This window comes from Nipponia nippon, unplaced genomic scaffold (genome assembly GCF_047370975.1).
Source record: "Nipponia nippon isolate SJK-2023a ecotype South Korea unplaced genomic scaffold, ASM4737097v1 scaffold_6, whole genome shotgun sequence".
NCBI lineage: Eukaryota > Metazoa > Chordata > Aves > Pelecaniformes > Threskiornithidae > Nipponia > Nipponia nippon.
The window spans coordinates 30283000-30301792 of NW_028262380.1; the positions used below are offsets into that span (position 1 = coordinate 30283000).

The 18793-nt window shown below is 45.8% G+C and overlaps 3 protein-coding genes across 17 annotated transcripts in view; 1 reads left to right on the forward strand and 2 right to left on the reverse strand.

Annotated features, from left to right (window-relative positions):
* Positions 1-10976, reverse strand: part of SCFD2 (sec1 family domain containing 2) — a 206153-nt gene extending 195177 nt beyond the window's left edge. For all 3 annotated transcript variants that reach the window (XM_087736208.1, XM_009474289.2, XM_087736209.1), the window contains exons 1-2: positions 10200-10976; positions 1651-1819 (exon numbers count right to left, since the gene is read on the reverse strand). In XM_087736208.1, the coding sequence (XP_087592334.1) occupies positions 1651-1819; positions 10200-10950 (920 nt within the window). In that variant the 5' untranslated portion in view covers positions 10951-10976. The remainder of the gene's footprint in view (positions 1-1650; positions 1820-10199) is intronic.
* An 892-nt stretch (positions 10977-11868) lies between these two features.
* LOC148051400 (uncharacterized) lies at positions 11869-15344 on the reverse strand. 2 transcript variants are annotated; one of them, XM_087738047.1, is made up of 3 exons: positions 15132-15344; positions 14386-14593; positions 11869-12234 (listed from the first exon to the last, which is right to left on the reverse strand). In XM_087738047.1, the coding sequence occupies exons 1-3, from the start codon at positions 15342-15344 to the stop codon at positions 12227-12229; spliced, it is 429 nt and encodes a 142-aa protein (XP_087594173.1). In that variant the 3' UTR covers positions 11869-12226. The 2 variants fall into 2 exon arrangements, with proteins under 2 accessions (XP_087594173.1, XP_087594172.1); XM_087738046.1 differs by lacking the exon at positions 11869-12234 and adding an exon at positions 12630-13543.
* Positions 15285-18793, forward strand: part of FIP1L1 (factor interacting with PAPOLA and CPSF1) — a 41779-nt gene continuing 38270 nt past the window's right edge. For 6 of the 12 annotated variants that reach the window (XM_087738034.1, XM_087738037.1, XM_087738040.1 and 3 more), the window contains exons 1-3: positions 15285-15424; positions 16217-16256; positions 18652-18721. In XM_087738034.1, the coding sequence (XP_087594160.1) occupies positions 15343-15424; positions 16217-16256; positions 18652-18721 (192 nt within the window). In that variant the 5' untranslated portion in view covers positions 15285-15342. The remainder of the gene's footprint in view (positions 15425-16216; positions 16257-18651; positions 18722-18793) is intronic. The other 6 variants (XM_087738044.1, XM_087738035.1, XM_087738041.1 and 3 more) reach the window with 1 other exon arrangement.

An 18793-nucleotide genomic window follows, 5' to 3' on the forward strand; every position in this document is an offset into this window, starting at 1 on the left:
CGTATTGTTAACAGAGGCACCTTCCACTAGCTAGCAAACAGGCAAACAAACCTCAGTATATATACTATTAGCCACCTTAGAACACAATAAACTCTGCAGGCTATTCGTAAAAATGTGACTATAGAGAGGACCGAAGTCATAATTTTAGCATGGGAAGGCATACTAGCACTAGCTTTAGTCTCCTCAATGTCAATAATGTTAGGAATAATGGAGTAGTAGCACAGGTCAACAATCTCAGGGCAATAAATAACTATTTTTTTTCCTAGTCCACGCTGCCAGAAATTTTCTTTATTTCTGGTAGTTACTCAAAGTTAGCACAAACAACAGCTACCACAGCATGTCTACCATGGGCAATGACCTCTTCATTTTGCTGCGTAGATAGATCTTAAGAACATCTCACTTCTACTTCAGAGATCAGCTGGAAAGCAGCCAATGAGAAGAAAACCAGAACAAATTTTATTTAAGTTAGTCACCCCAGCAGCAACTTACAATTGAGTCCACCTATATGAGGAAATGTTTCCTCTCCAACTACTAAGGAAGAAAAGAGTTATGCAACGTGAAACCTAGAAACAGGACCCAGTTACAGCACATGTGGGAGATGGAAGATGACAAAGGATCTGGAGGCTCTCACAAAATAAAGACCATATGTTGGAACAGTGGAAAGTCTTCTGTGAAATCTTTGCAGGGGGAGAAGAGGGAGTAGAGCACAGGTGTCAAGTACCAAAAGGAGTCAAAACAGAAGAACAGACTCTCTAAGATATATAAAATATCTATAGACTCTATAAGATCTATAAAAGATAGCCCATCTTGAAAAACCCTTTTCTAATATATGGAGGGAACATTACATCAAAAGAGAGAACTTTTAATCTTCTTTGCACTGCATTAATTTCTAGAGCAAGGCTGAGCGAAAATTTTTTCTGTGGAGCGAAACCAGCACCTGATGTATTTCCTGGTTCATGCATAGTAATAGAAGCTGCAGGAAAGTTTCAATTCAGACAACTAAATTTAGAAAGTGAAACATCAAATCTGATGCACTTTACAAGCAATGTCTTGGCTGCAAATTATACATAACTAAGTACAGCTGTTTGAAGTTTAGATTGTCCTTGTTTAAGCAAAAAACAGGCCCTTATGAAGCTGTCTGTATACCTAAATTTGTGCCTACTGCTCTTTCTCCACAGGTATTGTGTTTGATAACAGGGATAAAACCTTAAGTTAAGAGGTACTCTAACAAGAATTCAGCATGCAGCTCACTTGGTAATTATAAAGAGGTTTATGGGAAAAGAAAGCCATACTTAAGACCTACCTGCCTGTATGACCTGTTACTTAGGCAGAAAAAGAAATGTCACAAGGAAGAATTTTTGGCCTTTAATCTGTACTGATTTCTATTACAGTAATCTACAGCAATTTAAACAACCCAGATCTAAAAAGGTCCTGAGAATCTCCCACTTTTGGGAGTCTTATCTGGCCTGCTCACTTATTGCACACATACAAACTGATTATATTCCAGCAGAATTAGGACCAGATGGGTTTTTGCTGTAAGCTTGATTATTTAAGAAAAGACTTGTTCTTTGTTCCTTTCCCCCCCCCCCCCCAAAAAGATAACAAACATATTCAACATCTTAAAAAAAGAAAGAAAAAAAGAATGTTTACTTTGGTTGTGCTAAGCAGCCAGGTGCTATAATATTGCAAGTTTCATCTGTAGTCTGCAGTGCCGTAAGTTCCACCATGTTAACCATCACATCGGTCTTGTGGCCGGGAAGCTTGGGAAGCACAGAAAGTATCTTCTCTGCAAGATTGTCACCATGATGACCAACTGCTCCTAGGGAAAAAGAGACCCCACAACTGTCAGGTACATAACTAGAAGAAGAAAAAAAAAAAAAAAAAACAAAAAAAACACAACCGAAAATGAAACCACAAGGAACTGAGAGCAAAATAACCACCACATGTTTTGGGAAGAAGGACACTGGTAGTCACAACATCAAGACCACAATTAGCTTTTCAAAGATACTTTGCTACAAAAGTAAAATTAATTTCTGGAATGTCTGAAGTTAAAAGTATTGATAACATTTCAGAAAGATTCATTTAAAAGGCATAAATTAGACTTAGTTTTACAGCTAGTAGATATTCACTGATTTTGCACTTAAATACACAAAATATTTCTCTTTGCATAAGAAAGTTGTTAGTTAAACAAGATTTGCAATGGTTATTAAAAAAAGCAGGCAAACATTTATATATACATGCACACACACAAACTATACTTTTCTAAACTAACAGGACTGTGCTTAAAGGAGCTGTATGCAGGTTGCATATGTAGCTACCCAGATAGACTGGCATAATATTAAAATAAACAAGTTGAAGGTATTTGTACTCTGCCACTTTAGCTGTGGTTCAGCTATCACCACAGGGCTGGACACCAGTGCTGAGCTGAGTAGTGTTCTCCTGGCTTTACTCACAGGAGAAAGGGGACTTCTGAAGTCGCCTTTGAAAGGCAGGAAGAAGATCTTTTAGGCCATGGTCCCATTCCATCAAAGTCTGTCCACGTGGCTCCCTATCTGTTCTCACTTCTGAACATTTCCAAAGACAGAGGTCTGTTTCAACAGGTGAAGTCAGCTTCACATGCTCCATAAATCCAAACAGGGCCCTTACATTAAGAATATTAATGGGGTCAGATTACTAACTGCTCTTGGATAAGCAAAAGGTTGTCTCCAGCAAGTCTACAGCAGCCATGTATCCATGTTGTGAAACCACCTCATGGTTTATCAACTATTCTGAATTGTAGTAGAAGTCAAAAAGAGAAGCAAGGATGAAAAAGGAGGACAAAAGTAACATCAAACTCTGCACTGGCAATGCCTTTATCCACAGAAGGCAAGGAAGGCACACATGTCCAGCACATGGTGGTACTGCAGTGTGGACACCTGGCCGCTCAGCTGGATTGAGATTACCAATTTGTTTCACCAGAGATTGTAATAGTCACAGAATGACAGCAACTTTCCTTTCTACCATCCCCAGACAGACCACTGAAGTACAGATGAAACAAGCTGGGTTGTCTTTGCGACTCCCTAAGCCATCTGCTCTCCAAAATCCCTACATTTTTCTTAGTAGGTCAGTCACTTGTCAGCCACACTGCAGTTATCAACACTCGCAAAGTTACAGACATGGAAAACAGATGGTAATCTTCTGAACCGCCACTCCCACATACTGGAAGCAATGTCTGTCTCTCCACACTTGCTGCACGCGAGCAACATTTAGCTAGACACGACATTTAGCTAAACTGGAAACACCTCGAATGCAAATAAACCCATGTTAATTATTAACATGCCTCCTTTCTCCTTGGCAGAGGGGGAAAGTCTCAGTGTATTTAAGTTGCTTCCACAATTAGCAAGTGCCATCTCAGTCTCCTTCCCACAACTGCTACTTCTTGGAGGCTCCCACTGGTCCGCAGGCACTAATGGCTTTTGCTCTGCCTCATCAAATCAATCAGAAAAACATATCCCGGAGCTTTTAAAAACCCCTATCACCCCTGACCAACTATGCAAACCAGCCAAGGCTGGGAAGACAGCTAAACCGCATGAGACTAGGACAGAAGATCACAGGGAGTCGCTTCTCAATCACGCTGACTTCAGCAGGGTGCACAGGACCGGTTTCCCGCCTCTCTCCTCACCGCTGTGGAGGACAGTCAACAGGCCGCTCAGCAGCTTCTCATGACCAACAGCGTTCAAGGCAGCTGGTAGCTTTAATGCTGCCAAAAGCGCACACAGATCGGGTGTTAAAGTGACAAGGAAAAGTTGTCCGACGAATGCAAAATAGGAGTCTTCACGCCAGGCAAATACCCAGCCTTGAGGATGCAGGAAATCTTATGTATCACGCTGCTCTAATTTTACGTTGTCTTCTCACTAAGAGTTACAAACTGAAATATGTGACATTTGATACAGGTTGTAGCTGGCACAGTTGGCAAAGTCGACCAACTGATACTTTAACAGCAGCCAGGAACTCATTAACTATATCCCCCCTTCCCCCAAAAAGGCATCAATGACATGCATACAAGAAAATATTTTCCTAAGCCCATTACCTGCCCTATTATCACACCATTTGTACTCCAATTCTTATGTTCTCCTACTGGTTCTACTGTCTGGTTCAAAACCAAAACAAGCAAAAAAAAGCAGATTTAAGGGGCAATTGCATATCACAGAAGCAACGTGAGAGCTTGGGCAGCGGGAATACTTTTAAGTCAGTTGCTAAACATGAGGTGCTTGAATTAGAAAGCAGTTCTACAAAGGCATTGCTCACTAGCCAACAACTAATGCAGCTAATTTCTACTGGCTGGTTTTCCTTCAGCCAAAGTTTAAATATAAGTCAGTGTGCACCAAAACAGTATGCAAGGCATGTCTTGCCGCCACTATGAAGCTTTCTTAACACATGCTGTTTTAACTACTTTGTAGATTAGTTCAGGACTGGTGATTTTGGAAAGATACATGGACAAACCCATTCCAGTTTTCATGATGTTTCAACACTGCATGCTCACCCAATGCTTTTCTGAATAAGATCACCGCTAGGAAGACTTTACCCTAAAGGACTCTAGTGGGACAATTCCTACGATGCAACTTTCTCAGGCAATGCATCACCTCAGTGAAAGCAGGGTTTAAAATATCAGGAGGCAGAAATGTTTACACCTATTTCCTTGAAAGAAGCTGGATATTTGGAGCTCCAGTTCCAAAGCTTATCAATGTTTTGCCATATTCTCTCACCCAGCATTAGCTTAAGCTGACCTTGTTAAACAGTGCTAGAAAGCAACCTGTATGTTCCCAGGAACCATTGTGCAGCATTCAAGGCAAACTAGAGCATCCTTCTACCTTGCCAAGAGACAGATCTATGTTCTCCTTTGTACAAACAAATGAACATCAAAGTAGCCAGTTATCTGTCCCACTATGCTGTCTATTGAATCTAAAAACAACAACAACAAAAAAACACCAAAAAAACTCCTCACCAAACACCACAACACCCCCCCCTTCCAAAAAAAAACCAAAAAACCTGTAGCCCAGCAATAGGAGCAAGGAAGCCCACAGCCAAGCACAGCAGCATCAGAGTGCTGCCATAGAAATATGAGATTCCCCATCTCTCACAGCCAGCTATTGCGACATATGTAAAGAGTAGTAAATTTGGAGATAAGATAAGAAACATTTGGAGATAAGAAACACTTAAGCATCTGCTCAAGGCTCATGTAATTTCCAAGCCCCCTGCACTGACCTAGCCACCTGCAGTTTTCTTTACATAGGCAAAACTCATTCCATTTATTTGCTTATCTCTATAAAGCCTCTATAACAAATTCAACATCTGAAGCATTTAAAAATATAGTATAAAAAATTGTGTGCCTATTCCATGATAGCAGAATCTTTACAAACCATACCACAGCAGAGTCCGCACCCTCACCCACAGTACGGAGTTGACGCCTCTTGAATATTTTCAGCTGCCATCACTCCTCACAGCTGCAGTCTACAACCTCAAGTAACCAGAATAATTTAAGCACCAGTTGCCTCCTGTGTCAAAGCCCCAGCCTGGTTCATAAAAAGGGGACTACTGTATCCTACAGGCCTCAGTATTTATGTTTTAAAAGCCTCAGCTTATATAGTAAGGAAGAAAAAAACCCATGGTTTTGTTTCCTTAAAAAGACAGTAGTGTCAGTCCACCAATGCGTCAACTTGGAAGATGCTACAATCAGAAAGAGCGTGAGTAAAGCGCTCCAAATTAGAAACGTGACAGATATAATGAAAGAAATAGACAATTACAAACAATCAGTTTAAAACAAAAAATAATCGAAGAGAGATATTAGTCAGAACCAGACTTTACCAGAAAGGCATGGGCCTACTTTAGTCTTCACTCTCATCCTCCTCTATGAGTGGGATTATGCAGTAGAACAATTAAGGCATGCCGCAACTTTCTTGTTGCTGTGGCTGCTCCCAGGAGCTGAAAGAGAATGGTATCTACACTTCGTCGATGAGAGCCTGAACTGTGCTTTTTGTATCTGTTAAAAGGCTGAAAACATTACAACCAGCTCAAGGGTGTGATGCAAAGACGATGCCTGGCTGACAGTGAGGGAGATGATACAGAAAGTTATACCTGAGTTTGCAGCCTTGGCTGTGGGCAAACATTCCTGTGATTTTGACCGATGCATGCAAAAGTGCTAGAGGAAGATGAAAGTGCTGTTGCTGACAGCACTGAAATATCCAACTTCAACAACACTCACACAAAGGTTATTATTCAAAGCTATACATTAACTGCACAGGAACCCCCCTGCTATTCATTCTTCTGTGTCTTTTGCTCACTGTATTGCATTTCAAAATCACCTGCACATACCAGTGGGTGAGACCTCACTATTCCCTGCACCTACAATGGCCCACATCCTAAATGCTGCAAAGCACCAAGAGACTGGAAAGAGAAACGCATCAAGCTGTTCTGAACACTAATATATCTATGAGCTTACGAGTGAAAAGTCAGAAAAACTGCTTCATAAAAGGTGTGAATGCTGGCAAGGTGGTGACTAAGAAATACAAAAAAGGAGCATGGGGTTACAATACGGTATCACAATGCAAATATTTAGGGGCACATATTTAGAGGAGAAAAACAAAGAGCAATTAAGGTGCCAGCGTTAGCTCTGACTTTAACCAGTGTCACTTACCAGAGCACCACTCTAGCTGGGAGGATTTATTCTGCTTTTTAAAGCAAAGGTAGTGAACTTTAAAACAATAAGTAGGCAAACATAAGCAGCACTACACATACATACAGATTAGGGACAGCACCAGTAACAGTTTTATACAATCAGAATTCAAGAAGCGAGTGCAAAGTACTAAGCCTGGGATCTCCCCAGGCCATAAAAACACGTCCCACCTTCTGGGGCGCTGCTTTATCCATAAGATCCTACACTGCAGGGATAGGCAGTATCCATGCCATCCCCAGTTGAAGCCATGCCACTTCAGTGAGGACAGCAAAAACCATAGAAAGAAGATCCCTGTTACAGCTCAGCTGAATGTTATGCCATACAGAACAAAAAGAATTATTTATCTTAATTCGGTATTTTCCTCTCTATTCATTAAATACAGCATGCATAAGTAATGAACACAAAAATAATTAGGTTATAAAAAGTATTCAGTAGAGCTGAATCCAAATTTTAGAGTAATAGCTCAGAAGAGATTCTTTGTTTCATGGAACCTAGAAAGCTAATCTAGTCAGTTAGATGCCTTCTGATTTTTTGGATAGAAAAATGTGCCATTTTATGTGTGACTTTTTTTTTTTTTAAATAATTGTCACAACAAAGATAATACAGTTTCTTGACACTGGCACCAGAGATTCTTTACCAAAATGTACTTAATACTTCTTTAGTATGTTCTTTAATGTGGAAAGTTCTTAATATTTATTTAAGTACCAGTATTTTTCCTTAGTTCAGCTGTTTGCAACTGCAGCATCAGAAAAGGCACTTCTGAGACATTTTGATTTTTACTGTTAGAAATCAATCATTATTACTGAAAACTATTTGTTATTCTAGACTAACATCTTATTTGCTCTAGATAAGAATGGAGCATGAGCCAAAAATAAGACATTTGTTAGTGCAACTCCTTTAGACATCACCTAGAGCTACCTAAAGCTGTACTCCGTCCAGGTCTTCGAGGTAGAAAATATTTCTCCTGATAGCCTATTCAGAGGGATTCAAAGCCGCCTGGTTCGAAGCACTAGCCTGACTTAATCAGAGAGTAGCCTAGTACTTATCCATAATGAACTTCCAGATTTTTGTGGAAGTGCTTGGAATATGAAAGCATTCTCATAATTCATGGACACATAACTATTTCTCATATCTGCAGCCCACATGTTGGACGTGATTCAGGTATCAATAAGACTTTTACAAATCAAATCCAAAATCTTTCATCTTTAGAGAGGGGAGATTTCAGAAGTTGTTTGAAATGAGCTGCAAATGAGAAAGCGTACCTCAAAGACTTCCACCTGCACCAAGCTGTTACTTGAAAAAAAATTTTTTACACTACTGACTGCAAATACACATCATAGCTTGGAAAAAAAAAAAATCCAGTGGCCCTGTTGCCAATACCAAGCCGGAAACTTGCAGATAGGAAGCTTTAGCTTTTACAAAGTGTAAGACTGAAATTCAACAGACTCATTCACCTGAAGGCCAAACAGTGGAGTCAGAGGTAAGGGGCCAGGGGAGAGAGTATATAAAAGGCTGAATACACCTAAGAAAACTAAGGCTTCAGGTACAACTTATTTCTGCCATTTCCCACTTCTTGACAACTGATTTCACAACTTAAATGCTGTTATTTTCATGTACTTTTTACTGTACAATTTCTAGCAAACCAATGAAAGAAATCTCATTGTGTGGCACTAAATTCAGGTCCATCCAGGTCCATTTACCTCTGAAATGCACTAGATTTTTCTTCCTTCAGTTTGCACTGTACTTGATGGCAAGAGTATGGTATCATGTCCAAAGCATAGGAAGGCTTCAATGAAACTGTCAATGAATTCTGGAGACATTTGTTGGCAACAAAAGAATGGTTGCATGAAGGGATCTTGGTTTCAGTTACAGATACTGAACAGAATATATTAAAAAAAAAAAGAATAATTTCTCATCCTTACTCCAAGAGCTTTGATGCATCGCCTCTAAAGCTGCCCCATCACAGCCCTGATGTTTTCTCCAAAAAAAGGTCTCCTACTGAAGTACAAGATTTCACTTCCCAGATTTAAGCTGGTACCAATTATCTCTCTTCATGCCTCCTCAACAGTCTCCTTGTCAGGCAGCTCCCTGTCACCCACAATTTCTGGCTCCCTTTCTTGTTTTTAACTCTTCCCACCACCTGAGTACACGAATCCTTGTCCACTTTCACGGGTGCCCACCCCAAACGGGCACTCCTCTCACAGTTTTATTTCAAGGCTCTTTATCCAAGTCCACTTTTCTGCAGATTTCACAGCGATCTTCCCAATCACAGCACAGCATTAACCACCCAGACCCATAGCTGCTCTTCAGCACATTGTTGACAGTTAGGAACCCTACAGCAGTGCAAGGATACACAAAGCCAAAACTGAGGGGGAAAAAAAGAAGGACAGAATAAAATTCAGAAACAGATGAGCTGCAGGTGCAACATTGTGCCAAGCACTTGCTATGGGACTTGCAGTGGCAAAATTATGATCCAAATTATTGACTACAGATAATGGAAACAGAACCAGGTCCACACACTGTATACGTGAGCAGGTCTACCGACAATATGATGGGGTAAGCCAATGCAGCCACTCCTATATTATTCTCCGAGTTTACTGTTTCCTCTGAAAGATGGTTATTCCTTAAGCGAGAGGCTGATACAAACGTTTTCTGGGTCACTGGCCCAGCATCTTGCTGGTGACATGTTCAACCACTCTTTCCCTTTCCACCCTTTTGATATCACATCTTACCAGCTTAAAAGACTTCACCTCGCTTACCAAGCTTGCAGGTTGATTCCAATACTAGACATTCTCCTTCTGACAGTTTCCCAGTGGACTCTCACACCACTCTCTACACTTCTCAACTTCTGTATCAATTCAGCATTAATTGGCAGTATTAAATTTACCATATGGTTCATTCTTACACTCATTTGCTTCCCAGAAAGTGCTGTATAAACAATTCTGTCTTGTTTTCACTCAAACATGTTTTCCAAGTTAACACCACCAGCCACGTGCAATTGCTTCACTCAAAGACTAAGTACAATGCATAGCATATAAAAACCATATATATACATACTGAGACACTTTCAGGCATATAGATATAGCTAAGTGTATATATAGATGTATATCTGTTTAGACAGGTATAATGCTAAGGGTGACAAGTAGATACACTGGGAAATGCTTCACAGTAACCCACAAGACACAGACTAAAATGTGCAGACCATTTCCTTCACACCTTGGGATGCCACACAGGCAGAGCTAAGGTCTCTAGTTTGCAGCAAAGTAGAAGTGCCAGAAACAAACCCCTGTGTCTCCAGCAGAGCCTTCTGCTTCGCTCTTGGTTTCCACAACCCACTGAGGAGCAAGGATGTGTGAGCAACCACCACGGCCACGGTGTTACACATGCTCCTAGGCCACGAGGACTCCTCCAACTATCTGAAACCCTCCCGATAGGGTGGATGTGCGCCCGCGGGGATTACAGGCCCCACCAGCGGTAGACTTCTTACCAGCAAGGTCCAACGTCCTGTCCACGAAGACGACAGAGGCCTTGTTGGTGGCCACCCTCCTCCTGTTCCTGGCCGGGGCGTAGCTTGCCAGCTCAGCGGCGACGACCCTGCTGAGGGCCCCCACGGCGAAGCTCTCCTCCCGCAGCCCCAGGGCGGCGAAGAGAGCGTCGAGGTCGCCCACCAGGGCCCGCACCGCCGCCCGCAGCTCGGCGGGCAGGGCGCCCAGCCCGACCTCCGCGGGGCCGGGCCCGCCGGAGCCGGGCAGGGGCGGGAGGAGCGCCGCCAGGGCGGGCAGCAGGCAGAGCTCCCCCGAGACGGGCGCCAGGAGCGGCGGGCCCCGCAGCACCACCTCGGCGCGGCCGCCCTCGCCCATCCACCGCCGCAACGTCTCCTCCAGCTCGGCCGGCCCGCCGCCCTCCGCCTCGCCGCCGGACACCAGCACGCAGTGCCGCACGGCGCCCTGGCCCAGCACGCCGCGCACGGCGGCGGCCGTGCCGCCCCGCAGCGTCCCGCTCACCACGAAGACGACGCGGGCCGCCGCCGCCGCCGCCTCCCCCGCCTCAGCGGGCAGCGCCCTGACGGCCAGCGCCCCCGCCGCCAGCAGCTCGCCCGCCCCGCCGCCGCCCCAGTGCAGCGCCTCGGCGGACGCCGCGTCCAGGAAGACGACGGCCCGGCGCGCCCTGGCGAGCACGGGCTCCCAGGCCTGCCGGCACACCCGCCGCAGCTCCGGCACCGGCACCGGCACCGCCATGGCGGCGAGGGCGGGCGGCGCTGACAGCCACAACACACCGCACGTGCCTCGCGCGCCGCCGGCGCCGCGGCATGACGTAGCGGGCGCGGGTTGGCTGCCCGCCGGCGGGGAGGGGCGGGGCGCGCCCGGCCGTGTCGTCCCTCCCCCGTGACAGAAGCGGGGTCGGGGTCGCCGGGGGCTGGCGGCGGCGGGGTCTCTGTGGGGAGGGAGAGGCCCGAGGGAGGCTACGGAGGCCCAGGTGTCTCTGGCGGGGTTAGCGGCGCCGGTGAGGCCTTTGCCGCGGGGGCTGTGCTGTGCTGTGCTGTGCTGTGGTGTCGTGTCCTCCAGAAGGGCCGCCCGTCCCCAGAGGAGCCGCTGTAGCCGGGGCGCCTGCCGAAGGGCTGCCCGCGCAACGCTCCTGCTACCCGGTGCGGGGCTCGGTGTCCCCAGGGCTTAGCCTCGGCCGGTTCTCCCGCCCAGGGCTGTTACACCGCGAGAGCAACGGCAGGGATACACCTCTGGGGGAGGAGAGGGTAGGGGCGTCTTCTTTTTGCTGGCAGTGCCACATTCTGACAAACATTAGAATGTTTCTCTCACCTACAGTCTGAATTAGAAACTCAGCTACAGTCTGCAGCCCTGGCCGGTACCAGGAGGGACGCCTGAGCACTGACATTTCAGTTTTGCCTGACATTCTCCTGAAAAGGCTGGGAGCTTCTTTGGTCTTGCTCCTGGCAAATGTTAAAACAATTCAGCGTCAACTCTTTATGTCACTGCTTCTTCTGTGCTGCATCAGTACCTTTGTTATATCGAGAGAACAACTGTTTTGCTGATACTTTTTTAAATGTACAGCACTGGGAAGGTGAAACTTCCCTTGCCATTCCCTGTCCTATAATTCTGTATTTCTTGTGTTAGTATTAACAAATCCAGTGGTTGATGAGCTAGCAACAAGAAAGTCTCTTTTAATAAATGCAGCTTTTATGATACAGAGTTGGAGACATATGACACTTTAATTTAATTCCATTCCTCCTTTAAAAAGCTCTTGATCTCAAAATCAAAGCTAAATAGAAAAAATGCCCTAATATGCATCTACAGTTTCTTCTCCCCAGAGAATGGATGGCTTGCTTGCAAATCTGTATTCTACATGGTATTTCACTCAGGCAACCTCTTAGTGCAGAATGAGGAGGATACTTTTGCTGATATAGTGGAATTATCAGCAATAACAAAAAGACAAATGATTTAATTAGTTCATCCACTATCTTAACTGGTCTTCTTAGGTCTCTTGCAGGTTCAGCTGGTTTCAGAACACTGAAAAACACAAATATATGTGGAATCATCAGATTTCCAGTAATGAAATTAAATCCTCTCCTTCCAGTCTGCTCCCTGCACATTCCTACCCCGATGCATTCTTCCCTCTTCCAAACTCAGACTTGTGTCTTTGTGCTGTTCCAACCCCAATCTGTTATTTTAACCTTAGGGCGTATAACTTTATGATGCTAAAAAAATATGTAAGTTAATAGCCTTCTTGACTATTTTGATTTGAAAAATGAATGCCAAGAAAGGATTGGGGATGGTTAACCACTGGGCCCCTGGGCTTATATACAAGTAGAATTATCCTCCTCTCAGACTGAATTACCTCGGAGATTATGAGCTTTGGCTTTACGCTTGAGTGCCATGGACAAAAGCTAGATATATTATGGCTTGTCCAACTCTTTAGTTACCATTTTTAAAAGGTTGGGTTTTTTTTTTCCAGACATACTGTCAAAAAACAGCAGATGCTTTTTTAAGAAAACAAATAGCTTTTTTACTTTATAAATACTGTAGAGATTGCAACTAGTTCTGTATATGCCAACATTGAAAAAAAGGATTACTAGCCAGAAGACAAAATGAAGTTAATCAGTTTAAAGCATAGTGGTTAAATTACAAAACAAAATTATCTAAGTAGTTTTTACAGCTTATTTTACCCCACGTGTAAATTTACAACTGCTGCGTTAGAAGAACTGTATTAAAGGGTTCCTCTAAAATTGTTATCTTGTTGGGGGTTTCTGGAGCGTAACCCATGAGTCAGATGTTTACGCAGCTCACAAAAAGGTTGTCTTCTGTCCTCAGCCTTTTAGCTGCTCAGGGCCTTGGGAGAAGCCTTTTTTTCAGGCCCCAACTGCTGCTCTCCCTCTGCACAGCGGTAAGGAGAAACTGCAAGGCCCCTTCCAGAGCCTGGGACTGGTGGGAGTTTTTATCTTTGAGGGCAGAAGTTGAAATGCCACCTAGGCCAGCACTCTGGAAGCAAAGCAAGAAACGGGTTCAGAGCACCCTCTCTGTCCAAGCAGAGCCAGAGGCAGGTAAAGATCCTCCTGGGAGCGGTGGAAGGAAGGCTGGCAGCTATTTTCAGGACTTAGCCTTCTTGTTCCAGCTTCCAATGTTCAACCTGCTCAAGCTGTTCAAGATGGATTCTTATGTGACCACCAGCTCAATGGGATGTCTATCTAAAGGCTTCTACGAGGAAAACTGCTTTGAGGATCTGCGTTGATGTCTTTAAGAGATTTTATGTTCTGTGCCTACTCCCGATTTCTCTTTGTGGTGTTTTCCACAAGTGTATTTTCTTTCTTTGTCCTTGTGTCTGCAGTCAAAGGAAACTAATTATTAGAGTTCTACCATGTCCTTTAATGTTGGCCAGAAGTGTGTTAAATGGCCAAGTGAACAGAAGAGGAATGAAAATGAAGAAAGATACTCATGCCCAGTAAGAGGTACTGCAATACAAATTTGTTTTATGAGAAACAAGTGTCTAAAAGTGTTCTGGGTGAAAAACACGTTTGGTGATTCCACTATTATATCTATAAAAAAGGGAATTGCATGATGAAAACCTACCCAATTATACCACATAATTCATGATATGTATATGACACCCAAACATTTAATTTCAGGGGAAAAAAAATGCCTTTTGAGAAAGTCATTTGTTCATGTGAACTCCAGTGAAATGTCATGCCATATATAAAACTTTAAAACAAGGTCCTCTATGCAGGCAATTCAAAGAATAAGCTTCCCCCACCCAGAGTTGTGATGTGTTCATAACGCAGTCAAGCCCTCGGGTCTGATTTTTCACAAACTGTCCTGCTGTGAAAGAGGGGTCCCTTTTTTAGTTTTCACAAACATCCTAAGACACTGAAGACTCCATTTGTCCACACAACTGGTCAAAACTTGTTTTGACAGTTGTTGGTGTTTAAATTTTCCAAGGAATCTTGCAGTTGTTAATGCAGCATTCACAGATGTAAAGTGAGAAAATCATCAGTAAACATGGCTTGCTACTTCCCACCGCTTTTAAAATAGAGCCATTTCTTCATGAAATGAATAGTTCCACTCTGGAACATTCACAGCACACTGAATGTTAAATCCTTACCGGAGCTAAAAATAGGCAATTTGCGGGGGGGGAACTATGAAGAGTTGTTAAGCCTAAAATATTACCTCCAGCTGGGAGAGTCCCTGAGCTGAGAGCTAGGCCAGTGCTAGCAGAAGTAGCAGCGTGTTTATGCTGTGGTTGCGCTCGCCCCCGGCAGCTGCCACCAGCCGCCAGGAGCAGCACGGCACCGGGCTGTCCGTGTGTTTGGCCGAGTCCTGCTCCTGGAGATGGGCGAGCAAGTCCTAGAGGAGATCGCCACGCTGCCGGCGATCCCTGCCGAGGAGACGGACGGGCGTTTGGGGATGCAGAGCAGCACAGGGACCGCCGAGAGCGGCGGAGACAAAGGGCAGCGGGAGGACGGAGAGGCGGCTCCCGCAGGCACGCCGCGCCTCGGGAGCGCGGGCAAGGCGCAGCCGAGGTGAGTCCCGGCGACTAGCAGCGCACAGAGCGGGGACCGGCCGCGCCAGCCCGGCCGGGGTAGGGGGGCCGGCGCCGGGGGGAGGGCAGCCCTGGGCTGGGCCCGGCCCGGCCGCACGGCCGCTCTCCCTCTTCCCCTCCGGCCCGGCCCGCTCCTCCCGCGGGCAGCGTGGAGGCCCCTCCACTTCTCCCCACTCGCGGCCCGGCATGGCCCCTCGGGGAGCGGAGGGCGCCGGGCCGCGCCCGGCCACGTCTCCTCGCCGCCCGCCCGCCCGCTCTCCCTGCCCTCCCTGCCCTCCCTGCGCGGCCGGGCGCCGCCGGGCCGCCCCCCGCATGCCCGTGCCCAGGGCGCCGCGGGGCCGGGCCGGGCCCGCTTCCTGTGCGTGTCACTCACTTGGCGGGGGAGGGGAAGCGCCGAGCAGGCGGCGGCGGCTCCTCCGCGAGCGGTGGCGTTGGGCCGGGCGGGCGCTCGCAACCCCCCGGCCGCCGCCCGGTCGCGGCCCGAGGCGCCGGCGGAGGCCCGGGGCGGCGCGGCGGTGCTGCCCAGCGGCGGGAGGCCCCGGCGCCGCCGGGCCTGGGCCCTCGCGTCCCGCGGGTAGGCGGCCATGTCTACCGGCGAGGTGGAGCGGCTGTCGGCGGACCTCGGCGGGGCCGCCGGGGACGAGGAGGAGGAGTGGCTCTATGGCGGTACGGACCTTCCCCGACCCCCGTCCCCAGCCCACCTCCCCCGCCCGCCGGCCCGGCGCTCTGCCCCGCCGCGGCGGCGGGTGAGGGTAGGCCGCGGCGTGCGCCGCCTCGCCAGGCCGGCCCGTGGTGGAGCGCGGCCCGCACCTGCCCGCCCAGCAGCGCTGGCCGGCGGCCGTTTAAAAGGGTCGCCCCGTCCCGCCACCCCCGCGGCTGCTCAGTCCCCTCCTCCTGGCCAGCCCTCCGGCGGCGCCGTCCCGGGGCTGTCCGCGGCCCCCTCCCCGCCGCGCCGGTGGCTCCCTGCCCCCTCCCCCGCCGGCGCTCGGCGGCCGGTCGCTGAGGCGCTGAAGGTCTGCGGCCGCTCTGCCCTGCCCGCGCAGGCCGAGGCGTGCTGGGCCTCCGCGGCGGGAGGCCCGCGTGGCCCTCCGGCCCCATACGCACCCCTGGGGCGGCCGAGCCTCTCCCCAGTACCCCCCTGTCCGCGCTCCCAGGAAGTACTGAAGCAGCTTTAACCTCTTATGCATAAACTTTCTTTACAACTTTAGGGACTTTCTTTACGTTCAAATCATGATGAAACCTGTAAACTAAACCCTGCCCCTGTGGCGGACCCGTGGGTACAGAGCACTGTGAGGGCTCAGGGGTCTGCTCGACTGCTGTCGCAATTGACACGTGATGAAAGTGTCTCGATTGTAAACGGAAGAGTTGTCTAATAATCTGTATGGCAAGATACCTGTCACGGTTGGTTTTAAGGGGATTTTATTCTTAACTATGGTGTTTCTTTTTCTCTTGTGGTAGATGAAAATGAAGCAGAGAGACCTGAGGAAGAAAAAGCTAGGTGAGTATCTTGACAACTGGAATTCCCGTGGCATGGCTGCACAAAAATTGTATTCATTACATTCTTCTTCCCAGCTGCTTGAAAGTCCATAGTGCTTGAACACACTCTGGTGTCCTTGAAAATCCCCTTAAGATAGTATGTTTGGTCTGCTAGAATGACTTGGCTTTTCTGTGAAATGGTTTTACCTGTGAAATTGGGACCCTTGAGTATGAAAGTTATTTTTAAGTTTTAACTGCATGGACAGCAATAGGCCCTTACAAAATGCCAACAGGTCTTTTATTTCTGTAATCATTGTGCTTTGCAGGTTTAGTAATGGACCAGGACTTCATTTGTTCTAGATAATTTAGAAATTAAAAGACAGTCTTTCTCCCAAAGAGTTTACAATGTAGTTACGAAAAGAGGAATACAAGGAAGCAGTGGAAGATTACCAGCTAGTTTGATGTGCAGGTTGCATAACACATCTGCTTAGGGTTTTGAGGTTGGGTTTTTTATTGGTAAGAGAGTATTTGAAAGAAATTTAGAAAAAGCTTTGGAAGTGTTGAGGGGAGCCTGCTTGAGTTAATAGAAGCTGTATGAGTGAAAGCACAAAGATGGTCTGTTGAAAATGTAGCTAAGTTGATGGAGGTTGGTAGCAAGGACTGACTAGAAATGGGAATGAGTCTCATACTGAATGAAAAGTCTCACAATTGATAAACTATGGAAATTGTTGATTGTCAAGATAAATTAAACAGATAAAGGGGAAGCCAGTGCAATAAAACATGCATTGTTATTTTCTATAAATGCTTCCAGTCAACAGAGATTTTTTTCAGTGAGAACTCTTGAGTTTAGTTATCCTTGGTGGACTTCTTGTCCGTAAGCTTTCTCAGTTGCTTTTTTCAACTGACATCAGCTTTTGACAGGCACAGTGTGATACAGCAGTAATGACCCCCACCACTTGACTACATACGATGTAATTTTGAAGCAGCTACTAGATGCAATTATCTGATTCCCATTAGTTCTTGTAGTATAAGAGAGAGAGTTGTTTCCTGTCGCCTTTTCCATGTCACTTAACATTCTAGACCTCTGTTGCATTCGTCTTGAACCCTCTTTTCCAGGACAAAGAATTCTAATTATTTATTTGCTCTTTATTTGGAAGCTATTCCATATCAATTGATTCCTTGTGTTCAGTTATCTTTTCTTGACCTGGCACCTTTGGTCAGTATTACTGTTGTTAAAGAAATTTATTTGCATGGCAGCCGAAATGATCTTTAGAAACAGTGGTGTTTTACTCCAGTTTCTGGTCAATAGTGTCTAGCCTGTGATTTGGCTGGCTCAGTACATAGTTATGGACTGAAAAGCATAACAAATGGTAGCTTATGCATCTTCTGAATTGTGTTTGGAAGTCTGGAAGTGTGGTGACAGTTTACCTGTTAAAAGTTTTGGTGTCTGGCCTCCCAGTTTTGGCATTCTTCGTATATATAAAAATCATGAGGTTTTATTCAGATTCTGTAGCTAGTCTGTCATTTTACTGGGTGATGAAGTGAAATGGTCAGGCTTGAATCCTGGGGTGATACCTAGGCTGCGTTGAGTTTTGGTGCAATGCTCATGAGTGGGTATTTTGCCAATAGAAGATGGCATCAAAATCATTCTAGTCAATAAAAATTGGCAGTTGCTCACTCCATTTCAGAAATATCTTTCCAGTGAAAGAATATTGTTTCTAAATGGGTCCCTGCTTACTCTGCTCTTTGTGGTGCAACATCCTAACAGTTAATGGAACTGTGGAAATTAAAATATTGCTGTGTAAGAAACAGCAGTAGGTAAGCCCACTGAGACAGCTCGTTTGCATGGATTTGCCAGTGCCGGTGATTTTAGATGGACCACTAGTTTTAAAATTTTTACAGTTTTCAGTCTACAGTTGAAATATAATTGAATTCATCATTGTATTGTAGCTATTCCATATGGTGGGAGAAAATTTCACAATGCAGATGTGGGAATTTTGATTCAGTGCAACATTACCTATGGGTATTTAAATGTTTTTTCCATTATGTCTTTGGAAAGTGTCAGTCTGTGGGGGGCGGGGGGGAAGCTGTTATTCTCCCTTCATATATTATGAAAGATTTCACTTTGATTTCAAAAGAGGATCCAGGTGTAGTGCCTTATTACTTCCAACTATTCCACAAACATCCAGTTAGTATGATTTATAATAGCTAAATATTATCCTGCTAATATAAAGTTACATTTGTCTAGACATTTTTTTAATATTGTTTTGTTTTTTTAATTAATGCAGAAAATAGCTGGAGCTTCGGCTCTTCTCTAGAATGATGTAGCAAGGCTTTTTTCATCATTAGCTGATATGTGTGAAATAATATGTGCATAAATACCTGGTTTCATCTTTCTCTGTTTGTTTTTGTTTAAGTGCTCCACCCCCACCTGGAAATGAAGAGGAAGCTGCAGAAAATGGCGTTGTGAAAACGGTAGTTTTAAATGTATTATTGAAATACTCTTTAATTTGTTTTGATTTATGGGGTATTCATAATTTGGCTAGGACTTATAATTAA

Excerpts from the sequence above, each read along its gene's own strand:
- LOC148051400 (XM_087738046.1), bottom strand. The coding sequence starts at position 15,344 with ATGGCCGCCTACCCGCGGGACGCGAGGGCCCAGGCCCGGCGGCGCCGG. Across the intron at positions 14,594-15,131 it reads CGCTTCCCCTCCCCCGCCAA|GGATCGCCGGCAGCGTGGCG; the intron begins GTGAGTGACACG and ends TCTCCTCGGCAG. Across the intron at positions 13,544-14,385 it reads AGGGACTCTCCCAGCTGGAG|ACACAAGGACAAAGAAAGAA; the intron begins GTAATATTTTAG and ends CTTTGACTGCAG.